Source organism: Panthera onca, chromosome X (genome assembly GCF_046562875.1).
Source record: "Panthera onca isolate mPanOnc1 chromosome X, mPanOnc1 haplotype 2, whole genome shotgun sequence".
In the NCBI taxonomy this organism is placed as follows: Eukaryota; Metazoa; Chordata; class Mammalia; order Carnivora; family Felidae; genus Panthera; species Panthera onca.
The window spans coordinates 15,530,528-15,549,857 of NC_138357.1; the positions used below are offsets into that span (position 1 = coordinate 15,530,528).

Here is a 19,330-nt window from a genome sequence, read left to right on the forward strand (position 1 = left end):
TGATATTAAAGGACATTATTGTATCACTTAACAGAATTTTCAGGAATACAAATGGCAGATCAGTATCAGCGTTAAATTTACGGAAGTTGATTAAGTGTAGAGTTGACTCTTGAACGGCATGGGGGGCAAGGTCGCCAACTCCCCCGCACAAAAATCCACGTATAATTTTGACTCTCCCCAAACGAAACCAACAGCCTACTATTGACCAGAAGCCTTATTGATAACATACAGCCAACACATATTTTGTATGTTGTATCATACACTATATTCTTACAACCAAGTAAGCTAGAGAAAAGGAAATTTATTAAGAAAATCTCAAGGAAAAGAAAATACGTTTGTAGTACTGTACCCTATTTCCTGCATGTAAGTGTGCCCACATACTTAAAACCTGTGTTATCTGAGGCTCACCTGGGCTGTGGTTATAAACAAGAATATCTTTCTTCTTAGAAAATACACCCCGAAATATTCAGGGGCGAGGCCATGATGTACAAAACCTCAGATGGCTCAGAAAAAAGATACACTTGGTATTTATATTAGTATTTTTGCAACTTTTCCGTAACTTTGAAATAATTTCTAAAAAAAAAAAAAAAAAGCTCAAGTATTGATTGCGTCCTCAGGGAATCCAGATTCCAACACCCCTTTTCCGTGTCCCCGCATTGCACTTCATCTGCTTGTGTCTTTTTCCACACCAAACGTGACGTACCTTAAGAGGAGGGCTTGTCTCCTTTCCTGTTCGTAAATGCAGAGCCCGATACAGGGTCAAGTCCGTAGGACCTACGCCGTATGTGTTGAGTGAGTAAATGTTCCCAATAATTGGAGTGGGAAAACTGAAAGCTTGCCTCAGTGTCTATAGTGGAAGCCAACCGGGGGTCTAAGCTGTCTGCGTCCTCCGAGCCCGCAGGGTCTGGTCAGTGACCCAGCCTCCTGGCCGCTTCCTCACAACTTGCCCCGCCGGCCACCTGAGCCACGCTGTCGCGCAGGATGCCGTGGGAAGTCAGCCCAGACACCAAGACTGCCCTCCACACGACGCCCGCTGTGAGCTGACTCCGGCCCGCGCCCCCGGACCCTTTATCCACGCGCACACCTCTGCGGTCTTGTGTGCTCCGTGCTCTCCCCCGGGGGCTCCCTTCCTCCACCCCAACATCCTTTAGGACCCAGTCTGTGCCACCGCTACCGGAGCTTGCACACGTGTCGTGCGGAAGACTGCACGTACCGTCGATCAGTGTTGGACGGGTGGCTGGATGGGTAACAACAACAAAAAGAAGCAGTAACCAGAAATGGGCATCAAATCTGAGTTAAAGGCTGTGCGTTCGAGACATTCACAGCAGAGAGGTGCAGGAGAGAGGAGTAGGGTTTGTGACGGATGATTGGACTCAAGTGGGGTTCAGGTCCACAGGAAAGCGTGCAGGAGAATTCAGAGGAGCTCCAGGAGCGGGCGGTGGGAAGTTCCCTGTGTATTTCACTGGCGTTCTTGAGAGTTGCCGCCTTGCCTGCTGGGGTTACTCAGAGGAGTGTGGTATGGAGGGGGTACATTTGCGTGCTGATGTCCTTTAGATTGGAAATCAAGGGTCGCAGACTTTTTTATTCATTTTTTGAGAGAGACTGTGTGTGAGCGGGGCAAGGGGGGAGAGACAGGGAGGCAGAGGATCGCGCTGACAGCAGCGAGCCCGAGGTGGGACTCGAACTCACAATGAGATCGTGACCTGAGCCGAAGTCAGGTGCTCAGCCGACAGAGCCACCCGGGCGCCCCAGATTACAGTGTTTTTGTTTTTTTTTTAATTTTTTTAATGTTTATTTATTTTTGAGAGAGAGAGAGACAGAGACCGAGCTCCAGAGACAGAGCAGCAGAGAGAGAAGGAGACACAGAATCAAAGCAGCTCCAGGTTCTGAGCTGTCAGCACAGAGCCCGACGCGGGGCTCGAACTCACGAACCGTGAGATCATGACCTGAACCGAAGACGGCCGCGTAACCGACGGAGCCACCCGGGCGCCCCAGATGACAGTCTTTTTTAAAAAGAAACCTTCCTAGGGGCGCCCGGGTGGCTCCGTCAGTTGAGAGTGTCCGACTTTGGCTCAGGTCACGATCTCACAGTCCGTGAGTTCGAGCCCCGCGTCGGGCTCTGTGCTGACCGCTCAGAGCCTGGAGCCTGCTTCGGATTCTGGGTCTCTCTCTCTGCCCCTCCCCTGCTCATGCTCTGTCTTTGTCTCAAAAATAAATAAAAACATTAAAAAAAATTAAAAAAAAAAGAAACCTTCCTAAATACCCTCAATGTGGAACTGCTCAAGCCAAATGAAACATCTGGGACCCCCCGGGCTTCCAAGGCTTCCTCGTTGTCAACAACGCTAGAGCCTAGATTAAGACTGTATCTGTCTGACTCCAGACACAATCATTACACGGCAGTGAGTATTTCTGCTTTAAAACATTTTTTTTTTAATTTGAGAGAGAGAGAGAGAGAGTGTGTGTGTGTGTGAGAGAGAGAGAGAGAGAGTCGGGGAGAGGGGAAGAGGGAGAGAGAATCCCAAGCAGGTGCTACGCTCCGCATGGAGCCCGATGTGGGGCTCGATCCCACAACCCTGGGGTCATGACCCGAGCCAAAAATCGAGAGTCTGCGCTACTCAGGCTCCCCTCCAATTTTTTCTTTTTTAACTGGAGGTGTGCTTCACAGAGAAAAGAATTGTACTTAGTTTCATGTTCCGCGTTTCTGTTGCCTTCGTTTAACTGCGATTTCCCCGTACGAGGAGCACACTGCATTTTGTAGACATTTGCTTCCTACCAGGTAACAGAGATCGTTAATATTTCATACTTGGCTCATTTTCTCTTTCTTTGGAAAAAAAAAGCATTGGTCATTTCAAGCCTTCCCTCCCCCAACCCTTAGAGGGAATGTAAAAGTAACATGTTTGTTAAAAAAAAAAAATGGAATGAAGTTAGATAATTTATAATCAGAACGTTATAGGTAGACCAGAAATGTCCTCAAGTCCTCCTCATTTAGTAGAACAACTTTGAAAATGTTCAAGTTTGGAACAACTGCATGTACTGTTTTGCGAACTACCATGAACTATATAATAAAAACAGATTCTTTATTTTTTTATTTTTATTTATTTTTAATTTTTTTTAAACATTTATTTATTTTCGGGGCAGAGAGAGACAGAGCATGAACAGGGGAGGGTCAGAGAGACAGGGAGACGCAGAATCGGAAACAGGCTCCAGGCTCTGAGCTGTCAGCACGGAGCCCGACGCGGGGCTCGAACTCACCGACCGTGAGATTATGACCTGAGCCGAAGTCGGACGCTTAACTGACTGAGCGCCCCCAGGCGCCCCATAGAAATAGATTATTTTTATCTACACTATAATTCTCATTCTCTACTCCCCGAGTACATTTTTATCATAGAAATGTTGACATAAACTATTTTTACAGTATTGCATTTTTTTTTTTTTTGCTTTACCCAACCCCCAGAATTATTTCATGAGCTATTTCACCGAGTGATAAGCAGCTGCATTTATTCATTTTTCCTTCATGTGATAAATAAAGGGCCAATTCTATGTCAGGCCCTGTGGTAGACACTGAAGTCACCATGAACAGGTGACTAGGACACAGTCTTGGTCCTCAAAAAGCTCACAGAATAGTAGGAACGTCTTCCACTTGGCTAAGAGCTGTGGGCGTGGTGGGGGAAGGGGAGGGGGAGGGGTGTTCCAAGCAGAGTAAACCACATGCGGTACCGAGGGTTGGAACTTAAGATGCCGAGAGGCATATTGGCAGGAGACGCTGAAGCAGGGGAGTGGAGAAATCAGACTTGTGTTTAAGAATTCACCTTGGGGGCGCCTGGGTGGCTCAGTCGGCTGAGCGGCCGACTTCGGCTCAGGTCACGATGTCATGGCTCGTGAGTTCGAGCCCTGCATCGGGCTCCGTGCTGACGGCTCAGGGCCCGGAGCCCGCTTCGGATTCCGTGCCTCCCTCTCTCTCTGCCCCTAACCCGCTCGCCTTCTGTCTCAGTCTCTCTCAAAAGTAAATAAACATTAAAAACAAAAAAACACACAAGAAGTCACCTTGGCTGTGTGTGGAGGTCAAATGACAGGGAGCAAGAGTGGAGGCGGGGAGGCTGGGAGCCTGGTGTAGCATTCCGGAAGCGAGGTGACAGTGACGCGGACTTAGGATAGTGGCAGCCGAGATAGAAAGAAGTAGATTAACTTAGGAACTGTTTCAGAAAGAGAGCTGATTGTGTTCATGCTGGTGTGGACGTGGAGTGAGCACAGTGGGAAGGAGTCGAGCCAGGTTTCTGGCTTGGGGAGCACGTATCTCGTTGTGTCGGGGGAGGGGTCAACAGTTCCCTTTGGACCCGTTGGGCTGGGGGGCCTGGGCCCACCATTTGGAGATGCAGGCAGTTGGGGACAGACTCCAGGGGGGCAGGTCAGGACTACAGGCATGAAGGTGGTGCTCGGACCCATGAGCTGGCAAAGCGGGGGAGATGGCCTGCTGCGAGCATGTGGGACAGGAAGAGAAGAGGGTAACGGGTGGGACCCGGAGTTCTTGGAAAGGACAGGGTGACCTCATGAGGAAGTACTCTGAGGGGGTGAAGGCAGTTGGCTTGGTGAGGCTGCTCAGGGGAAAGAAGGTTCTGGGCCGGAGCTACGGGAGGTGTCCTTTAGGGAGCAGTAGGAGGTATGAGAGCAGGAGAAATAGACTAGAAAATGTAGTCTTTGTATCTAGAGCGTTCCTCTGGTAACAGATGTCGTCAGCAACTTGGTCGCCAGAGGCCAAGATAACGGGGAGATACCATTCCCAAAGAAGAAGAAGGCGGGGTGACGTGCAGGGGCCATGTTTAAACCCGGGGAGGTGAGGATACGAAGACTAAAAGTTTCGTCCAGGCTGGACGTAGGTTCCCTCTGGAGGAAGCCTACCAAAGGGGTGATGCCTCTCGCCCTCCCCCGCCCCCATGACCCCACCAGGCAAGTGTGGCTGTGCACAAAGTGGCACTGAGCTACCGCGAGGCAGGGAGAGTCATGGCCCGGTGTATGGTGTCTTTTCTCTGGACCAGGCCAAGCCCTCTTCTCAGCTGGACCTGGGGTCCTGGCCTTCCTACGGGAGCCTGACATCTACAAGAACCTCACGAGCAACGTCTCCTTGCTGTCATCGCCGCTGCCCCACCTCCTTCAAGCGTCCCATGCGGAGGACAACGCGGAAGCAGGATCTTCCGCTCCGGAGGACAAGACGGCACTGTGGACGTATCGGTACGTGGGTCCCCGAGTCAACACGTGTCACCTCTGCTCACACCAAAGTTCTCTCGTCGAAGAAAGTGCGCAGCCGAGCAAGTACAGCCACTCGGGGTCTCTTATGCGAAAAATCCCTCTATCGCAAAGGACAAAGAATGGCCCTGTCGGCCTCGGTGGAAGGAGGGAGGGCCAGTTTCCCAGCTCCAGGCCCTCTCGCCTAAGGTAGAACCACCTAGGCAGCTATTAAAAAGGCAAAGCAGGGGCGCCTGGGTGGCTCAGTCGGTTAACCGTCTGACCCTAGCCCAGGTCATGATCTCAGGGCTTGTGAGTTCGAGCCCCGCATCAGGCTCTGTGCTGACAGCTCAGAGCCCAGAGCCTGCTTCGGATTCTGCGTCCCTCTCTCGCTCTGCCCCTCCCCTGCTCATGCTCTCTCTCTCTCTCTCTCTCTCAAGAATAAATAAACACTAGAAAAAAAATTTAAAAATAAAAAGGTAAGGCAACTGCTTCTCATCTAAGCACCCCCCCTCACCTCCAGCCTCGCTAAACTGTGATTAATCAAGAGGAAAACAAAGTCTCTTTTTAATCCCCTGCAGCCTTTCCAGAGCAGGCTGGAGATAAAGACCCCGATTGCTTTTCCCTGAACGGGCTTCACATCATTCATCAAAGGCTATCGCAGTCCTCCGGGGACTGTGCTGTCACCGAGATACTTTGTGGTGCAACCGAGCTTGAGAACCGAGTTTGCGAAAACATCACCAAGGTCGGAAAGAGACCCCCTCGGAAAGATCCCCCCACCCTCCACCTCCCACCCCCGCCCCCAACCCGGCGGCGGCGGGCTCGAGGGGCTGGATCACAGCAGTAATGTTAAGGGCTCTTTATTATTCAAAAAATAAATAACAAGATAATCACAAGTTCACTCTGGAAACAATGGAGACTGCAGGTAGATACGAGAGATTTCCTTTAAATACAGTCATTTCGGGAGGAGGAGTGGGCAGGCTGAGAGCGGCTGCCTCTGCTCTCTTCCTCCCACCTACAGTGGTGGAGACTGGACAGGGTTGAAATAAGAGAACCGAGTAGTAACAGCCTGACTGTGTGCGGATGAGGGGGGCGGAGGAGGGAGAGAATGAGTGTGGGGCGGGGGGAGGCGGGGGGGGGGGCAGGGTTTTTCAGTTCTCCGCTGCAGCAGACTTTCTAGAGCCTGCCCCCTCCATCGTAGGGGCCGCAGGAACCCGGAACCAACGTCTTCAGTAATCAAAGACATCACCCACTGAAAGACACTGCACGCAAAGACACAAAACTAAACTTGACGAATTTTCTGCCGTTTACTCTGAACTCAATCTGTGCATAATGGTCTCGTCTTTTCATGGGACTCTCCGGACGGCTGCCTCGGGTGGGGGGTGGGGGGGGCTTGCCGCTTCAGACTATAGACGCTGACGGACCCGGGGCCTGCTTGGGCTGCTCGGCCCCGCGATTCGCGAGTCGCAGCCCTACGGGCCTGGGGGTGTATAATAAATAGTTCTCCGCGAGGAGGATCCTAGGGTTATAAATAGGCAGTTCAACAGGGGGTGGGCTTAACTGCTTTGCTAGAAGACCACCAGCGTGAGCTCAGCCGCGGCCTGCGAGGTGCCAGTGTTCAGAGTTTGAGCAAGCCAAAAGACGTGAAGCCCGTCCCGTGGCTCACTTGGCTCGGATCAGTCACGTTCACGAACACCGAAGCCCCCGGATGCAGTTCGAAGACTCCTCCCAAGTGAATGGATTGCTGCCCACAGGGTTTGGAGGAACTGCGGGCATTTGCAGCTCTGAGTAAGACTCTCTCGGATCCACTCGGGGAATGCAGGCAGAGGCTGGCTATAAACGGAGCTTGACTCGAAGCTTCCCGATTGGAACAGAAGGTGACTTGGGCGTAGATATAATAGAGTCCTTGTCTTTTGACGGCCAGCTGCTTCCCATTCTCGAGGGTTACCAAGTTGCTGCTTATGGTGTAGTAGCCTTTGGGGGCCCACTGGAGAACTGCAATGGAGAGGGGAGATTCACGGTGAGACGACGCGTACGTGGTTCGCATTCTAACACAACACAGAGTCTAACGTGGGGCCCTGGCTTCCTCTACGAATGAGAGTTTGGGGGGATAGGGGCTCCTGAGGACCCTTCCGGACCTCCGTCCACGGAGCAGCTACAACTCGGCAGCGGCTTCGGACGGAGCTGGGTTCCAATCCGGGCGTCGTGCAAGCCCGCACAGGTCACTTAACCTCTCTGAGCTTTTTAGTTCCTCCTCTGTAACACGGGGCTGGTAGCACAGCGTCTTTCAGAAACTTGTTCTGAGGATTAAGTACAGCCACTGTACTTAACGCGGTGAGCTTCCTTCTTCCTTTAGAGCTTTGGAAGCCGATTTGCCCGTGAACTTTAAGGTGTGAGTGATTTCAAAGTTCCACGTCATAAGTCACGCACGCTAACCCGGTCAGACAAAGCCCTCGCTAACAGGAACACTGGCATCTTGCTCTCCTGGGATTTCACAAAGTCCGAGAGCTGCCCATTCCACGTAGCTCAGCCTTAGCCCACAAGGGGAGAGACCCCATTTCTTCCTCCCTGATCGTGCTGTCGCAAGCCCGACCTGCCTCCCACAGCAAGGACTAAAATTAGGCAAGGAAGTATGAAAATAAACCTGTCATTTCACTGTGTGTTTTGATCTTCCATTGTAGTGGGGCGTCACCAACTTGAAAGTACCTGTGTTCTTGTGGCGAAACCTGAGTACCCACCAACAGTGTGCCATTTTCTCGGCTGAGATGTTGAGTGGGTTCAAAGTAGTGTGTGCGCCCGATTTCAAATCTCAGCTCCCACAGACAGCTAGACTGCTGGCTGTGGGGGTTGGGGAGAAGTGAAAGTATCAATCATTTGCTTCCTTGAGCTCTTTTTTTTTTTTCTTAAATTTCCTATTTGGTGGTCTATCGGGGTGTCAGATTCAACCTGTCAAGACTCATCCTTCGGTAACAGGAAAGGCATCCTGAAATGTCTGACATTTCCTGGCCCTCCAGACCACTCCAGAAAGGACGCTTCATTACTGGGCTTTCACTTTGGGACCGTTTGACAAAACAAGGGCGCGGGTTCTCTATCTTTTAGTCCACCAACATTATTTTCCTAAGCCCTTTTACCTAATCTTTGTCCTTGCTGTGGGATCCAGGTCACGTTTGTGGCAGCATGAGCGGGCAGGAGTGAGGGCTTTGGGACTGGGGTGGGGTGAGGGATGTTACTGTCTTGGCACCTGATCGCCTGTGGGCCTCCTGGGATGCAGACGGGGAAATACGCTAGGACCAATATCGATCATGGGTCTTTGGGCAGAATCTGAGCGCGGTGGAATATATCCAAGGGCCAGCGTCTAGGTACAGGTGGACAAAGACCAGCGGGAAGCTACTCTCCTAGGTGGTGGCTCTGTTGCTGTCATGCAATCTGGATGTGCCGGTGTCATGTGAACAGCCACCCTGGACATGCCCATCGACTCGTGATGTTTTCCCATAAGTGTATTTTCTGAGAATGGCTACTTGGCAGAATTATTAAACGTTGTAGGAACGAGGGGTAGGAACGAAGGGCTTTACGCGGCTCTTCCGCCAGCTAAAGTACAGTAAAGTAAGCTCAGGAACGACACCTTGCATTTGTGGAGCACGTGGCAGTATAGCCCCCTTCCACATTGGCTGATGCGATGCTGAGAGCCACCCCGTGAGTCAACGAGGCAGGAAACAGCGGTGAAGGCACTGGCCCGAGCTCATCTAGCAAGTGGTAGTCACGGTCCTGGAATCTCAGGGTTCAAAAACTTCCTATCCGGTGCTCTTCCTTCCATATCATGATCTCCGACAATCATTTATGGGTTACACCCACTGAGACGCCCAAGCTGCCTCACATATGAGGTGGTGTCTCCTCTCCTCTCTCTCTGTCTTCTATTTCTATCTCTGTCTCTTTCTCATTGTGTGTGTGTGTGTGTGTGTGTGTGTGTGTGTCTCTCTCTCTCTCACACACACACACACACACACACATGCTGTGTCGAACTCCATTCTGGAGCACTGTGCTGCATTTTTTCCCGAGGCGGTTTCACGCTCGTGTGCACATTTCCACCCATTTGTCAGATGCAACACACTCTCTGGCACTGGCTATCTCAAGGCACACGTTTGGTTGAAAAAGATCTCAGAGCCAGGATGATGGCAGAACACATATGGAAATAAAATCATTCGGAGTTGCAAAGATTATGGCGTGTCGTCTGTTGTTGCTTCATCGGAAAAGCTAACGTCCTGGCAACGATCGATCTTTGCAGAATGGTTTTACCTTTAATTTCCCCGGGGTTGGCCCCAGCGAGCCCGGGGTTAATCATACAGGGATTGACAGATGGCGGGAAATACCTCCGGAGGCCCATTTACGCACAGTGAAGAGGGCTTAGCATGAGGGATGCTCCCAGTCGGGAGGTCACTCACTACCTGCCATCTCTTCTATGTTGTCAGAATAATGGTCCCTCCACCCAGCAATTCATCATTTGGAATTGGCCATTGAACAAGAACATAATGAGGACATCGGGACTGCTTCCCACCTCCTTTTGTCCCTTCAAGGCCCATCTGTCCGTCGGAGCTCACTTTGAAGACAAAGGAGGGCGGACGAGAGGTGTATGGGTGGGTTGGTAGACTGGGCCCCAGAGGAGGAGAGGAACCTGCCCAGTAGGCCGTGTCGCTTCAGCATCCCCGCCCTCCCGCCCGGGTGCCCGACTCAGATGCTTTGGACTTACCGGACGCTGTGCTACTGCTGGCCTCACTTATGACATGTGCTGCAACTCGAGGATCCTGATCGCCTGAAATTGAAACCAAGAGCCAACTGTCAGGCCAAGAGCAATGCGAAACTGCCCGCAGAGCCATTGGATCTAGTTCTGCAGCCACGTAAGAGAGGCCGGGCTTAAACCGGTTACGCAAAAGGAAAGGTAAAGTGGTCTGAAGTCCCTGTCACAGGGACAGGTTGGTTTCTGGAATCTGAACGCCTGAACCGGCTCTTGGCACCGAGGCTGTTCCCCTAATGGCTCTTCGATACCCGACACCTCTCTACCTACGTGGACTCCGGCTAAACTCCTGGTCTCCATGAAACATATTTGGAAGCTTTGCTTTTGGAAACAGCTCCCATCCGCTGGGGATCTCACTGGGCGCCCAGGCCGTGTCTGATGTGGTCAGGCAACAGGCCAAACTATTGTGCCTATCTCGAGTTGTTTCTCGTGTAGAAAGCTTGCTTTTTAATCAGATGTGCTGATCTCCTGAGTGCAGAGACTATGGGGAAGTTTCTCCCCCCCCCCCCCCCCGGTAATGGGCCTGATGTCAGACACCTTGGAGGTGCCCTATAAATATTGAATCAAATTGCAGGACCTAGATAAGCAGTTTCGTCAAGTTGATCCTTTTCCTGCAGACCTCTAGACGGCATCCATGTGAACTGGTTCCTCAAATTTCACTGTAAGTAGCTGACACGATGGTACCACTCAACACATCTTACGGTCATTCTGAGGACAAAAACCTTGGTGGAAATCAGATGACCCGTTGCGAGCGCTGAGTACTCTCTTTGCCCCAGAAAACAGTATCTGTATCTCTGTCTGTACCTATTTCTCCGGGTGCATAAATTTGCAGCAGCCATAGCATCATTTTCACTGACTTTGTGAATGACAGTCTCTACCAACACCCGTCCACCAACACTCCATCTCTCCCATAGTCAGCTGCTTGGCCCACTCCAGGCATTATAGTGTTTGTCTTGGGGGTGTTATATACTGAGGGGAACAGGGAAAATTAGAGTGTCCAGAAAAGGAGGTGGCCGGGAGAGGAAAGGCCCTAGAAAGCATCGTAGGAGGAACAGTGGAAGACACTGGGGGTGTTTAGCCTGGAGAAGACAAGGCTCAGGGGCCACGACTGCCATTTTCAACATCTGGACAGTTGCTGTATAAGAAGAAGAATTCTGCTTTGCTCAGTACGGCCCCCAAGAGCAGAACTGGGTCCAGTGAGTGGGAGATTACAGGAACGACTTTCAACTCCAGAGGAGGAAAGATTTCTCTCGAGTGGTATAGCGATCTTATTATCATTATTAGAGCCACTTAAAAATGGACCCAGATGATTAATGAGACAGAAGGTGCCTAGGCGTGTTGGATCAGAGGACAGATGGTCAGTGCCGTTGTGAAGGAGATGCATATCGTGTGGGTGGTGCTACATTTGAGAACCCTTCCAGCCGAGACCCTTTCCGCCCCTGAGATGTTTGAGATGTTCTGACATCAAGAACAGGGCGAAGAGTAGAACGTCGCCACACGGTATCGTTCCTCGATCCCAGATGCTCCACTGGCCACGGTCCCCCATGAAAACCTGTTATCGCTGAGCCGTGAACGCCCCTGCTCCCAAATGATGACTTCCCCATAGACACGTATAAACAAAGCCTTCCCAAATCGCAGGCATTAGAGAAGGTGTCGATTTGGCCATCGTATTCCTGTTTTATTTCTAGGGCTAAAAGTTCCCTCATTCATCAACCGGGCTGTTCAGTGTCATCAGCCCAAAGCTTCCTTTTAGTTTTTAAGTATTCATAAAAATGAGTAGAGAGCAACCTACCTTTTTGCATTGCAACATTTTTTTCTTTCTTCATTTCTTTGTTTAGCATTATGTCCTAAAATAAGAATCATTGCAAAAGGTCATTTTGACAGGAAATCGGGCGTGGGGGTTTTAGAGGTATCATTCTTTGGGCGTCTGTCATTGCTTTATCGCCTGTTCCTGGTGAGGATTATCACACGGACTTAGATCCTGTCATTAATTCCATCATCCTGATTGGGAGCCCATGGCTCTGACAGATGAGCTGACAGCCCAGAAAGCCCAGGGGCGAACCTGGAAGCAGAATCTGGGCCTTATTAATCTCCGCTGTGGTGCTCTCTCCAGACCAGAGGCTGTGGTGCTGACCCTTCCTATGACCCCAGCCTCCCTGCCTCTGACAGGTATTGACAGATAATGCTGAATGGGGAGACCTTTCTACCCTGGGAACTAGTATATAGAATATTATTAAACACGAAGCATGGTGTGTGTCTATTGGAATAAAATTGGTCTGAAATCTCTTAGGAAATGGTAAGAGTAAGTTCGACCTTGGGAAGAAATTCCAGACTATGAAAAGACCCTCAGACATTTTTTTTTTTTTTTATCCCTGTCAAGGGGATGAGGGAATTCTCTGGTTGCTGGTCGCCTTGCGTGGCCTGTATTTATTTAGAGTAATCAGCAGATGGGAAACACAGATAATCTCCCAGTGATGCCAGCGTTCAAAGGCAAATGCAACACTTCTTGAGGGGTTGCTTTTCACTTAGCAACTGGGGAAAGCTGGAGGTACTCAAAGAAGTTAACAGGGACAGCCCTCAACACAAGCAGGAAGGCAATAATGGCTACGGCTGCCATTTTAAAGATCCTGAATACGAGGCCTAGAGGGCTTAACTGGCTGGCATGAGGTCACCCAAGGGGTCTGGGGTGGAAGCCAAGAGCAGAAACCGTGAGATCACATTCAGAGGCCGACTGAGCTCACACCATCACTCTGGACTCTAAATACAAGGGAGGAACACAGTAGTATTTTCACATCTGATCATCAAAGTCCCATTACTGGACTCCATTTTCTATAGGGCCCTTCCTTTTCCGTTCTTCCCCAGAAGGAATCCGTGGCGGTACTGTTGAGGGTCTCGTAGGCTCAGCTCGGTTGCCAGATGTGAGGGTGTAAGCCACAGAGCCCTAGCGGGGAATCTGAGCCTCGAAATGCTCACAGGGGCCCGCAGGGCTTTAACTTTCCACTTGAGCTAGATTGTGGCGCTGAGAAAGTGCGGTGACAGGAAAATGTTTGTGAGACAGCAAGTAAACAAATGAGCATTTAGTGTCTTTTCAAAAATGGAGTGTGATGATCGAGGGTGAGATACTTTTAGGCTACGTGAAAACGTGAAGTCAGCAAAGTTTGTCTTTTATGTGCCCAGCCTTGCCTTTCTGTGAACTTTCCCTCAGCCGCACTCCCCAGAGCCTTTTTCCCCCCTTGCTTCACTCCCCACCTCGACCGAAAGACTTCTTAAAGTTGACTTTCAGAAAATCTGGGACTGGTTATTTCTCTCTCAGTGGGAAGTCTATGTGGCAGGGACGGACAGGCGGACCTTTACCTTGAAGAGGAAATGCTTTGACACCTCAAAGACGTCTCAGGCCTCAGTGGGTAGACGACCCTGGAACTGACCAGTCTAGCGGGGTGGGGTGGGTAGTATGTTTTAGCGTGAAATTACACTATTCAACATGCTGCCTCCACTTACCCTAGCATAAACCCTGAATCCCATCCTGTCCAAGTGACGGGTAGGTGTTCCCTGCCTCAGGAGATAATGAGTTGCCTGTTACTAGAGGTGTCCAGAGTTTGGTGACCTCTGGGTAGGGATTACTGGGGAGAAAACTGAAGTCTTGGGTTGATAATTGCATCTGGTGATTTCTTTCTTTTTTTTTTTTTTAAAGTAGGTTTTATGCTCAGCGTGGAGCCCAGTGCAAAGCTTGAACTCACGACCCTGAGATCAAGACCTGAGCTGAAGTCAAGAGACAGACACCGACTGAGCCACCCAGGCACCCTTAGATCCGGTGATTTCTAGGACCCCTTCAGTCCTATGATTTGGAGCCCCCCAAATCAAACCTTAGGCTGCCCTGGACCAGTCAGACCGTGAACCCCAGAAAGAAAGCCTGTTAACGCTCACTAAGAATATTAAAGTCCAGTTTGGGGTTACTATGCGGTTGGCCTGTTGGATTTTTTTTAAGATTCCAAAATATTGTTTAGAATGAGAAGTTTGGGAGAACGGATATCGGAGAGGGGGTCGGTCTTGGAAAAGGACTCGTTGTCTCACCACTGCGCGTATCATACATAGGTACACAGGGCGCCGCCTTGGATCCCGCCCCTGTGGCAGGAGAGGCAAGGGGCTTCCTCTGTTACACGCAAGGAGCCCTGGGTGGCATGTTGAGAAGGTCTGCCTTTCTAGCATGTGAGACTTTGGAGCTGTCACTATTTTTAGGCAAGCAGCTGGAGGGGCCAAGCCGGCTGTCCTCCTCGCTCCTATCCTGGGAGGCTGGCTTGGGAAGTTTTACACATCTGACCTAAAATAGAGCCGTTAGCGATGGGCAGTGGAACTGTAAAACTCTCAGTAAGAAAGAGGGAGGAGAAAACCCAACAGCCACTCGCACTGCCTTGGAGGGAACGCAAGGCTGATCGTATAATTACAGGACGGCAGAGCAGATAATCTCAGCCCTCTCATTTACAGACGAGAAAACAGGCCCAGGGAGGTGAAGTCACTTGCCCAAGGTCACACGGCCAAGCGCATTAAGTAGGCCAGTTGGATGACTGACTGTTGTTCTGAAAGTGGCTTTAATTTTGCAACACCTCCCAATGCCCCGTGGTTCTGGCGAGAATCCTTGAAGAACCAGACAAACTCAAGTCATGAGAAACTCAAGACATTTCCAAGCCTGGCAGAGAAAGAGGAGTCTCCATCTAAACCCTAGGTTGGCGTAAAGAACGCAAAAGCCAGCAGCAGATTCGGGCTGCGTTCTGATTCCTGTAGGTGACACCTTCATAGGCTTCGGAGTCTTCACTATTGGATTAAATTCCACCTCAGGGACAGTGCAGGAGGACAGGTGTAAGCTCAGGTTGCATCGTAAGCCCTTTACTCCCGGGTTGAATTGCAGAGCATGTATGTATTTATTTATGATTATTTATTTTGAGACACAGAGAGTGAGTGCGAGCAGGGGAGGAGCAGAGAGAGAGAGGGAGAGAGAGAGAGAGAGAGAGAGAGAGAACCCCAAGCAGGCTCCACGCTGTCAGCACAGAGCCTGATGCGGGGCTCGAACTCAGGAATCGTGAGATTGTGACCTGAGCTGAAATCAAGAGTCGGATGCTTCACCCACTGAGCCACCCAGGAGTCCCTAAACTATACATCATTTATACGTGAGAACCAACTCCTGTTGGCTTATCTAGATACCGCCCCCCCCCCCATTGGCACAAAACTGCCTTCAACGTGGGGAGCTGCTTCCTATTCACGGTCCCAAAGTGAGCTGAGGGCCAAGGGTACTTAGTGTTCTGAGAGCAGAACAGGTAGAAAGACTTTTTGATGCTCTGCCTCAGGAGAAGGAGCTTCTAGACTCCTTGTCCGTGATGATGGAGTCCATGTTGTAAATGACATTCTAAAACTTCTTGTTTGGGGTACCCTTTAGAGGCCCCAGTGACTGCAGTGATTTCCTGCTGGGTCCTCTGTCCGTCTCAGGTGTTGCCCGGCCCTAGGGTGGACTGGCTTCACCAGCAAGTGGTGTTATGTAGGGTCTGGTGTGAGCGGCACCGAGAAAGTCCATCCCCCTTTCCCCACACCTGTCCCCACGAGCAAAGGAAAAGACCTCCCTTTGGTGGCGCCTGAAATTCTGTCACCGGAGAAGCATTCCTTCCAGCGTGAGATCATCAGCCTTGCGAAGTCCCTGGTACCCACCGTAGCCACCTAGCGTGGTGAAGGCAGGACCGTAACGTGGCCACAGGTCCCCAGTGAGAAGGCATCGAGGTTTGGATGGAAAGACAAGAAAATACCGGAGGACAAAGTCGGTGTCCTTTGTCACGTTCACAGAGGCGGCTGCATGTGTGAGCCCATGATGTGTGCGAATGCGACCGTGAGAGCGCATAATGTCCCCGGGAGAGGCCTTTTTGTTCTTCTCAAGAACATTCTTATGAACACGCACCCTTCCCGTTCTCCTTTCCCTTTTAACATGGGATCTCGGCTTCATTTTTCCTTTCCTTTTTTTTTGGGGGGGGGGAGGGGGGAGAGGGGGATACCTTTACCCATGTGTATGTATGCACCTACGTATGTAGGTATATGAAACAAATGTCTACGCTTTTACATTGCCAGGTTTCCGTCTCCCGACCTAGCAAAAGCAGTAAAGCGTTTCAATGACACTTTAATGAACAACTGGGCTCCTTACCTTGAGAAAGGCTTCGAACCGGCTTTTAATTTCCTCACAGTTCAGTAAGGATAAGGCCCCCTCTCCTTTGTTGCATTTCTGTAATGTTTTCATGAACACAAAATCTTCATAAAGATTCCTTTCGTCTTCTATCTGTGAAGGAACAGGGACATGAGAAACATAATTCTGGAACATGCAGCTAATGACGTCTGTCAGTGTAATAACCAAAGGCAGCAATTAAAACGCCATATTATCTGAAAGTCCAGGTAGAAATCACAGCCATTCTAATAAACTTCCATCACATTTTGTCCACGTATGATAAGCAGCAATATTCTAGAATGATCTATCCCTCATTGGTCCAGTAATGATCGGTCACTGTGAGCCCAGTCTATAAAATAGTTTTCTGCTGAGCTCGTTTGCCTACTTCATTTTAGTTTGTGCATTTGACTGAAAGAGCCCACCAGGCCAAACACAAACAGACCCAGAACCCCCCTCTTTTTGCAGCCGTGAAAGCTAAAACTTGACTAACCCAGTGGATGGCCTCGACCATCCCTGCCCCTCCTTATCCTGATGGTAACCTTCACGGCCTCAGTTCTAGGCTGGCCTCCCAACAGAGGGCATTCAAACATCCCTGGGAACATGCAGCCTCCGGAGGCCGAACACCCACCATTCCTACACCCGGACTTTTCGGACCAGCCAGATAATTGATCAAATTTCTCCTCTTCATATATGATCGATGTTTTGTTGGCCCGGCCGGCAATGCCCCGCGGGGGAAGTGGGTAGACACACGGAGACAGGATAAATCCTAACGGTTATTTTTCCCTCGGGATGCAAAACCGCCTGCTAAGTTGCTCCACTGTTCTGTTCCTGTAAGTCCAGCCGCTTAAGAAGGTAAAACCCCTCGGAGGGAGACTGAGGGGCTTGCAGCTACCATCAGTGTTTGAAGAATTACAGAGAGAACGCCACGTTTGCCGTAAATGTGCAAATTCTGGGACTTAGCCGTGTCTGCGCTGCTCTGAAGCACTAGGACGTTTCAGATCAAATTCACACTCTCCTCTAGTCGGCAATTAAAAAACAAAAGTTGTCTCTAGCAGAAGAAAAGTGTAGTTTTTAAGCAAAACTTGAGCGAATAACCACAGCTAATGTCCACATAGTGTTTACTTTGTGCCAGGCTCTGTTCGAAGCTTGCTACAAAGGCTAAATTCACTTAACCTGCGGGGTGGACACTACTCTCGTCCCCATTTCTCGAATGTGGAAACTGAGGCCTAGAAATAGAAAATGACTTGCCTGGGATCACGGGGCCAATAGGGAGCCGAGTCGCGGTTTGAACCCAAGCAGTCTGACTCCAGAGCCCAGGCTCTCGCCCAGAGACCAGAAGAGGACACCTTGTCCTCCAGGACTAGGTGCCGAACGTGATGCCACAAGACCATGTCTCTAGTTGGGTTCCTACCATTGCCCATCGGGGCAGAACGGACCCCAACCGACCCGCCCGGCGGTAAGGACCCCCACACGTAATTAATAAGGGCTTGTGGTTCGTCTTACCTTGTCCAGTCTTCTGTGAAGATACACAGCAAAGAGTGCTGACCCAATCATCTGGGTGATGAGAAACACAGTAAGTAAATACATAAAAATTTTCATACTGACGGGTGGTCCAGGGGCCACGGAGCGGGGAGCAGTTTGGCTATATGTTTCGATCATGCTGTGTTAGAGTTGGAACGAGATCTTCAGACCGAGGAGGTGGCAGCAGCAGCATGAGAACACTGTCAAAGTGGCCACCTTACTCAGGATTAGTTAAGAGCGCACAATCGTTGCAGCCCACACTTCCTGGAAATTGTGTTTCGCAGTCTTCTCTCCCAGCAAAAAAAAAGTTACGTAAAGGTTTTTCTTTTCTTTTCTTTTTTTTTTTTAATTCTACCCATATCATTCCCTTCCAGGCTTTCCCTTTTGTTAGTAAAGAAGAAACAAGTTTCTTCTTCCATACATTCATTCTTGCCTTGAAATGTCATAGGCTTCTTAACAGACAATGGCAGTGTTTTTCCTATCGCTAACTTTCTGGGTTCACCAGTTTCAAGGAAAGTGACAAATTCATCCACCAGCAACCGACTTATTTCAATTTCAATCTTACTAATACCACCCAGGAACCTGGCGTATGGGGAAAGAAACAAACGTCAACAAAAGTTTGGATTGATTTTGTGGCTGCTGGGCCACTGGCGAATTGCTCCTCGAGACTCCTTTCATCTTTAAAACCCAACAAAATCCCAGAAGCTTGGCCAGTCGGGTCTGCATGGCATAAAGCACAAAGGAGGACTGACAATTATTAAATAGAATTTAGCTGGAAAGGTAATTAGAGAAAAATAAATTTCTCCAAGGCCAAGAGGAGTAGGGTCTTGAAAGAAATCAGTCCCAGACTCTGGGATCGAGGTTAAAGTGGGAATCTTGGCTTGACTTAGCCGGATTGCTTGTCTACGCTGTTCTAATCTGTCAGATAATGGCTCGGAATAGAGACAATAGGCTCCAGTTAAGAGACCTGAATTCTAGTCCTTGCTCCACCAACAAATCGCTATGGACCTCAGACAAATCACTTGACCTCTCCAGGTCTCAGTTTCCCCATCTCCAAAGAGCTGCCTTGCCTAGCCTACAGGCTGTTGTGAAGATCAAATAAAAACGTGCACAGGGGCGCCCGGGTGGCTCCGTCGGTTAAGCGTCCGACTTCGGCTCAGGTCATGATCTCACAGCTCGTGGGTTCGAGCCCCGCGTCGGGCTCTGCGCTGACAGCTCGGAGCCTGGAGCCTGTTTCGGATTCTGTGTCTCCCTCTCTCTCTGCCCCTCACCCGTTCATGCTCTGTCTCGCTCTGTCTCAAAAATAAATACACGTTAAAAAAAAAACTTTTAAAAATGTGCACAAAAGATCTTTGAGACGTGTTAAGCAATAGACAAACAAGTCGCCCTGAATTTGGGGGAATTGGTTTAGCCGAAGAGAGTGAGTTTTCGAAATAATTGTTACCTCCTTACACGCTAGTAAAAACCAAGAGAATAACAACATCAAAAACACCCAAAGTTTTGACAACACATTGAATCATTGAGGGGTGTAGGATTATGCATTTCTCAATGGTTTTTGTGTCGTCTTATCAGATTGCCTTCAAAATAAAAGCAGCCGTGGAAAT

At 49.9% G+C, this 19,330-nt stretch overlaps 1 protein-coding gene across 1 annotated transcript; it reads right to left on the minus strand.

Moving 5' to 3' along the window:
* Positions 1 to 5,831: 5,831 nt before the first annotated feature.
* On the minus strand, positions 5,832 to 17,995 carry CD40LG (CD40 ligand). Its single transcript, XM_081794240.1, has 5 exons — positions 17,709 to 17,995; positions 16,188 to 16,319; positions 11,802 to 11,856; positions 9,965 to 10,027; positions 5,832 to 7,215 (listed from the first exon to the last, which is right to left on the minus strand). Exons 1-5 carry the CDS (start codon positions 17,862 to 17,864, stop codon positions 6,839 to 6,841), a joined length of 783 nt encoding a protein of 260 aa, XP_081650366.1. The 5' UTR covers positions 17,865 to 17,995; the 3' UTR covers positions 5,832 to 6,838.
* Between the last annotated feature and the right edge of the window lie 1,335 nt (positions 17,996 to 19,330).

Bases quoted from the DNA above. Each gene is read 5' to 3' on its own strand.
- CD40LG (XM_081794240.1), bottom strand. From the start codon at position 17,864: ATGATCGAAACATATAGCCAAACTGCTCCCCGCTCCGTGGCCCCTGGA. The intron at 11,857-16,187 runs GTAAGGAGCCCA...TTCTTATTTTAG, and splicing joins GGTTCGAAGCCTTTCTCAAG to GACATAATGCTAAACAAAGA. The intron at 7,216-9,964 runs GTAAGTCCAAAG...TCTCCATTGCAG, and splicing joins CAGCAGTAGCACAGCGTCCG to TTCTCCAGTGGGCCCCCAAA.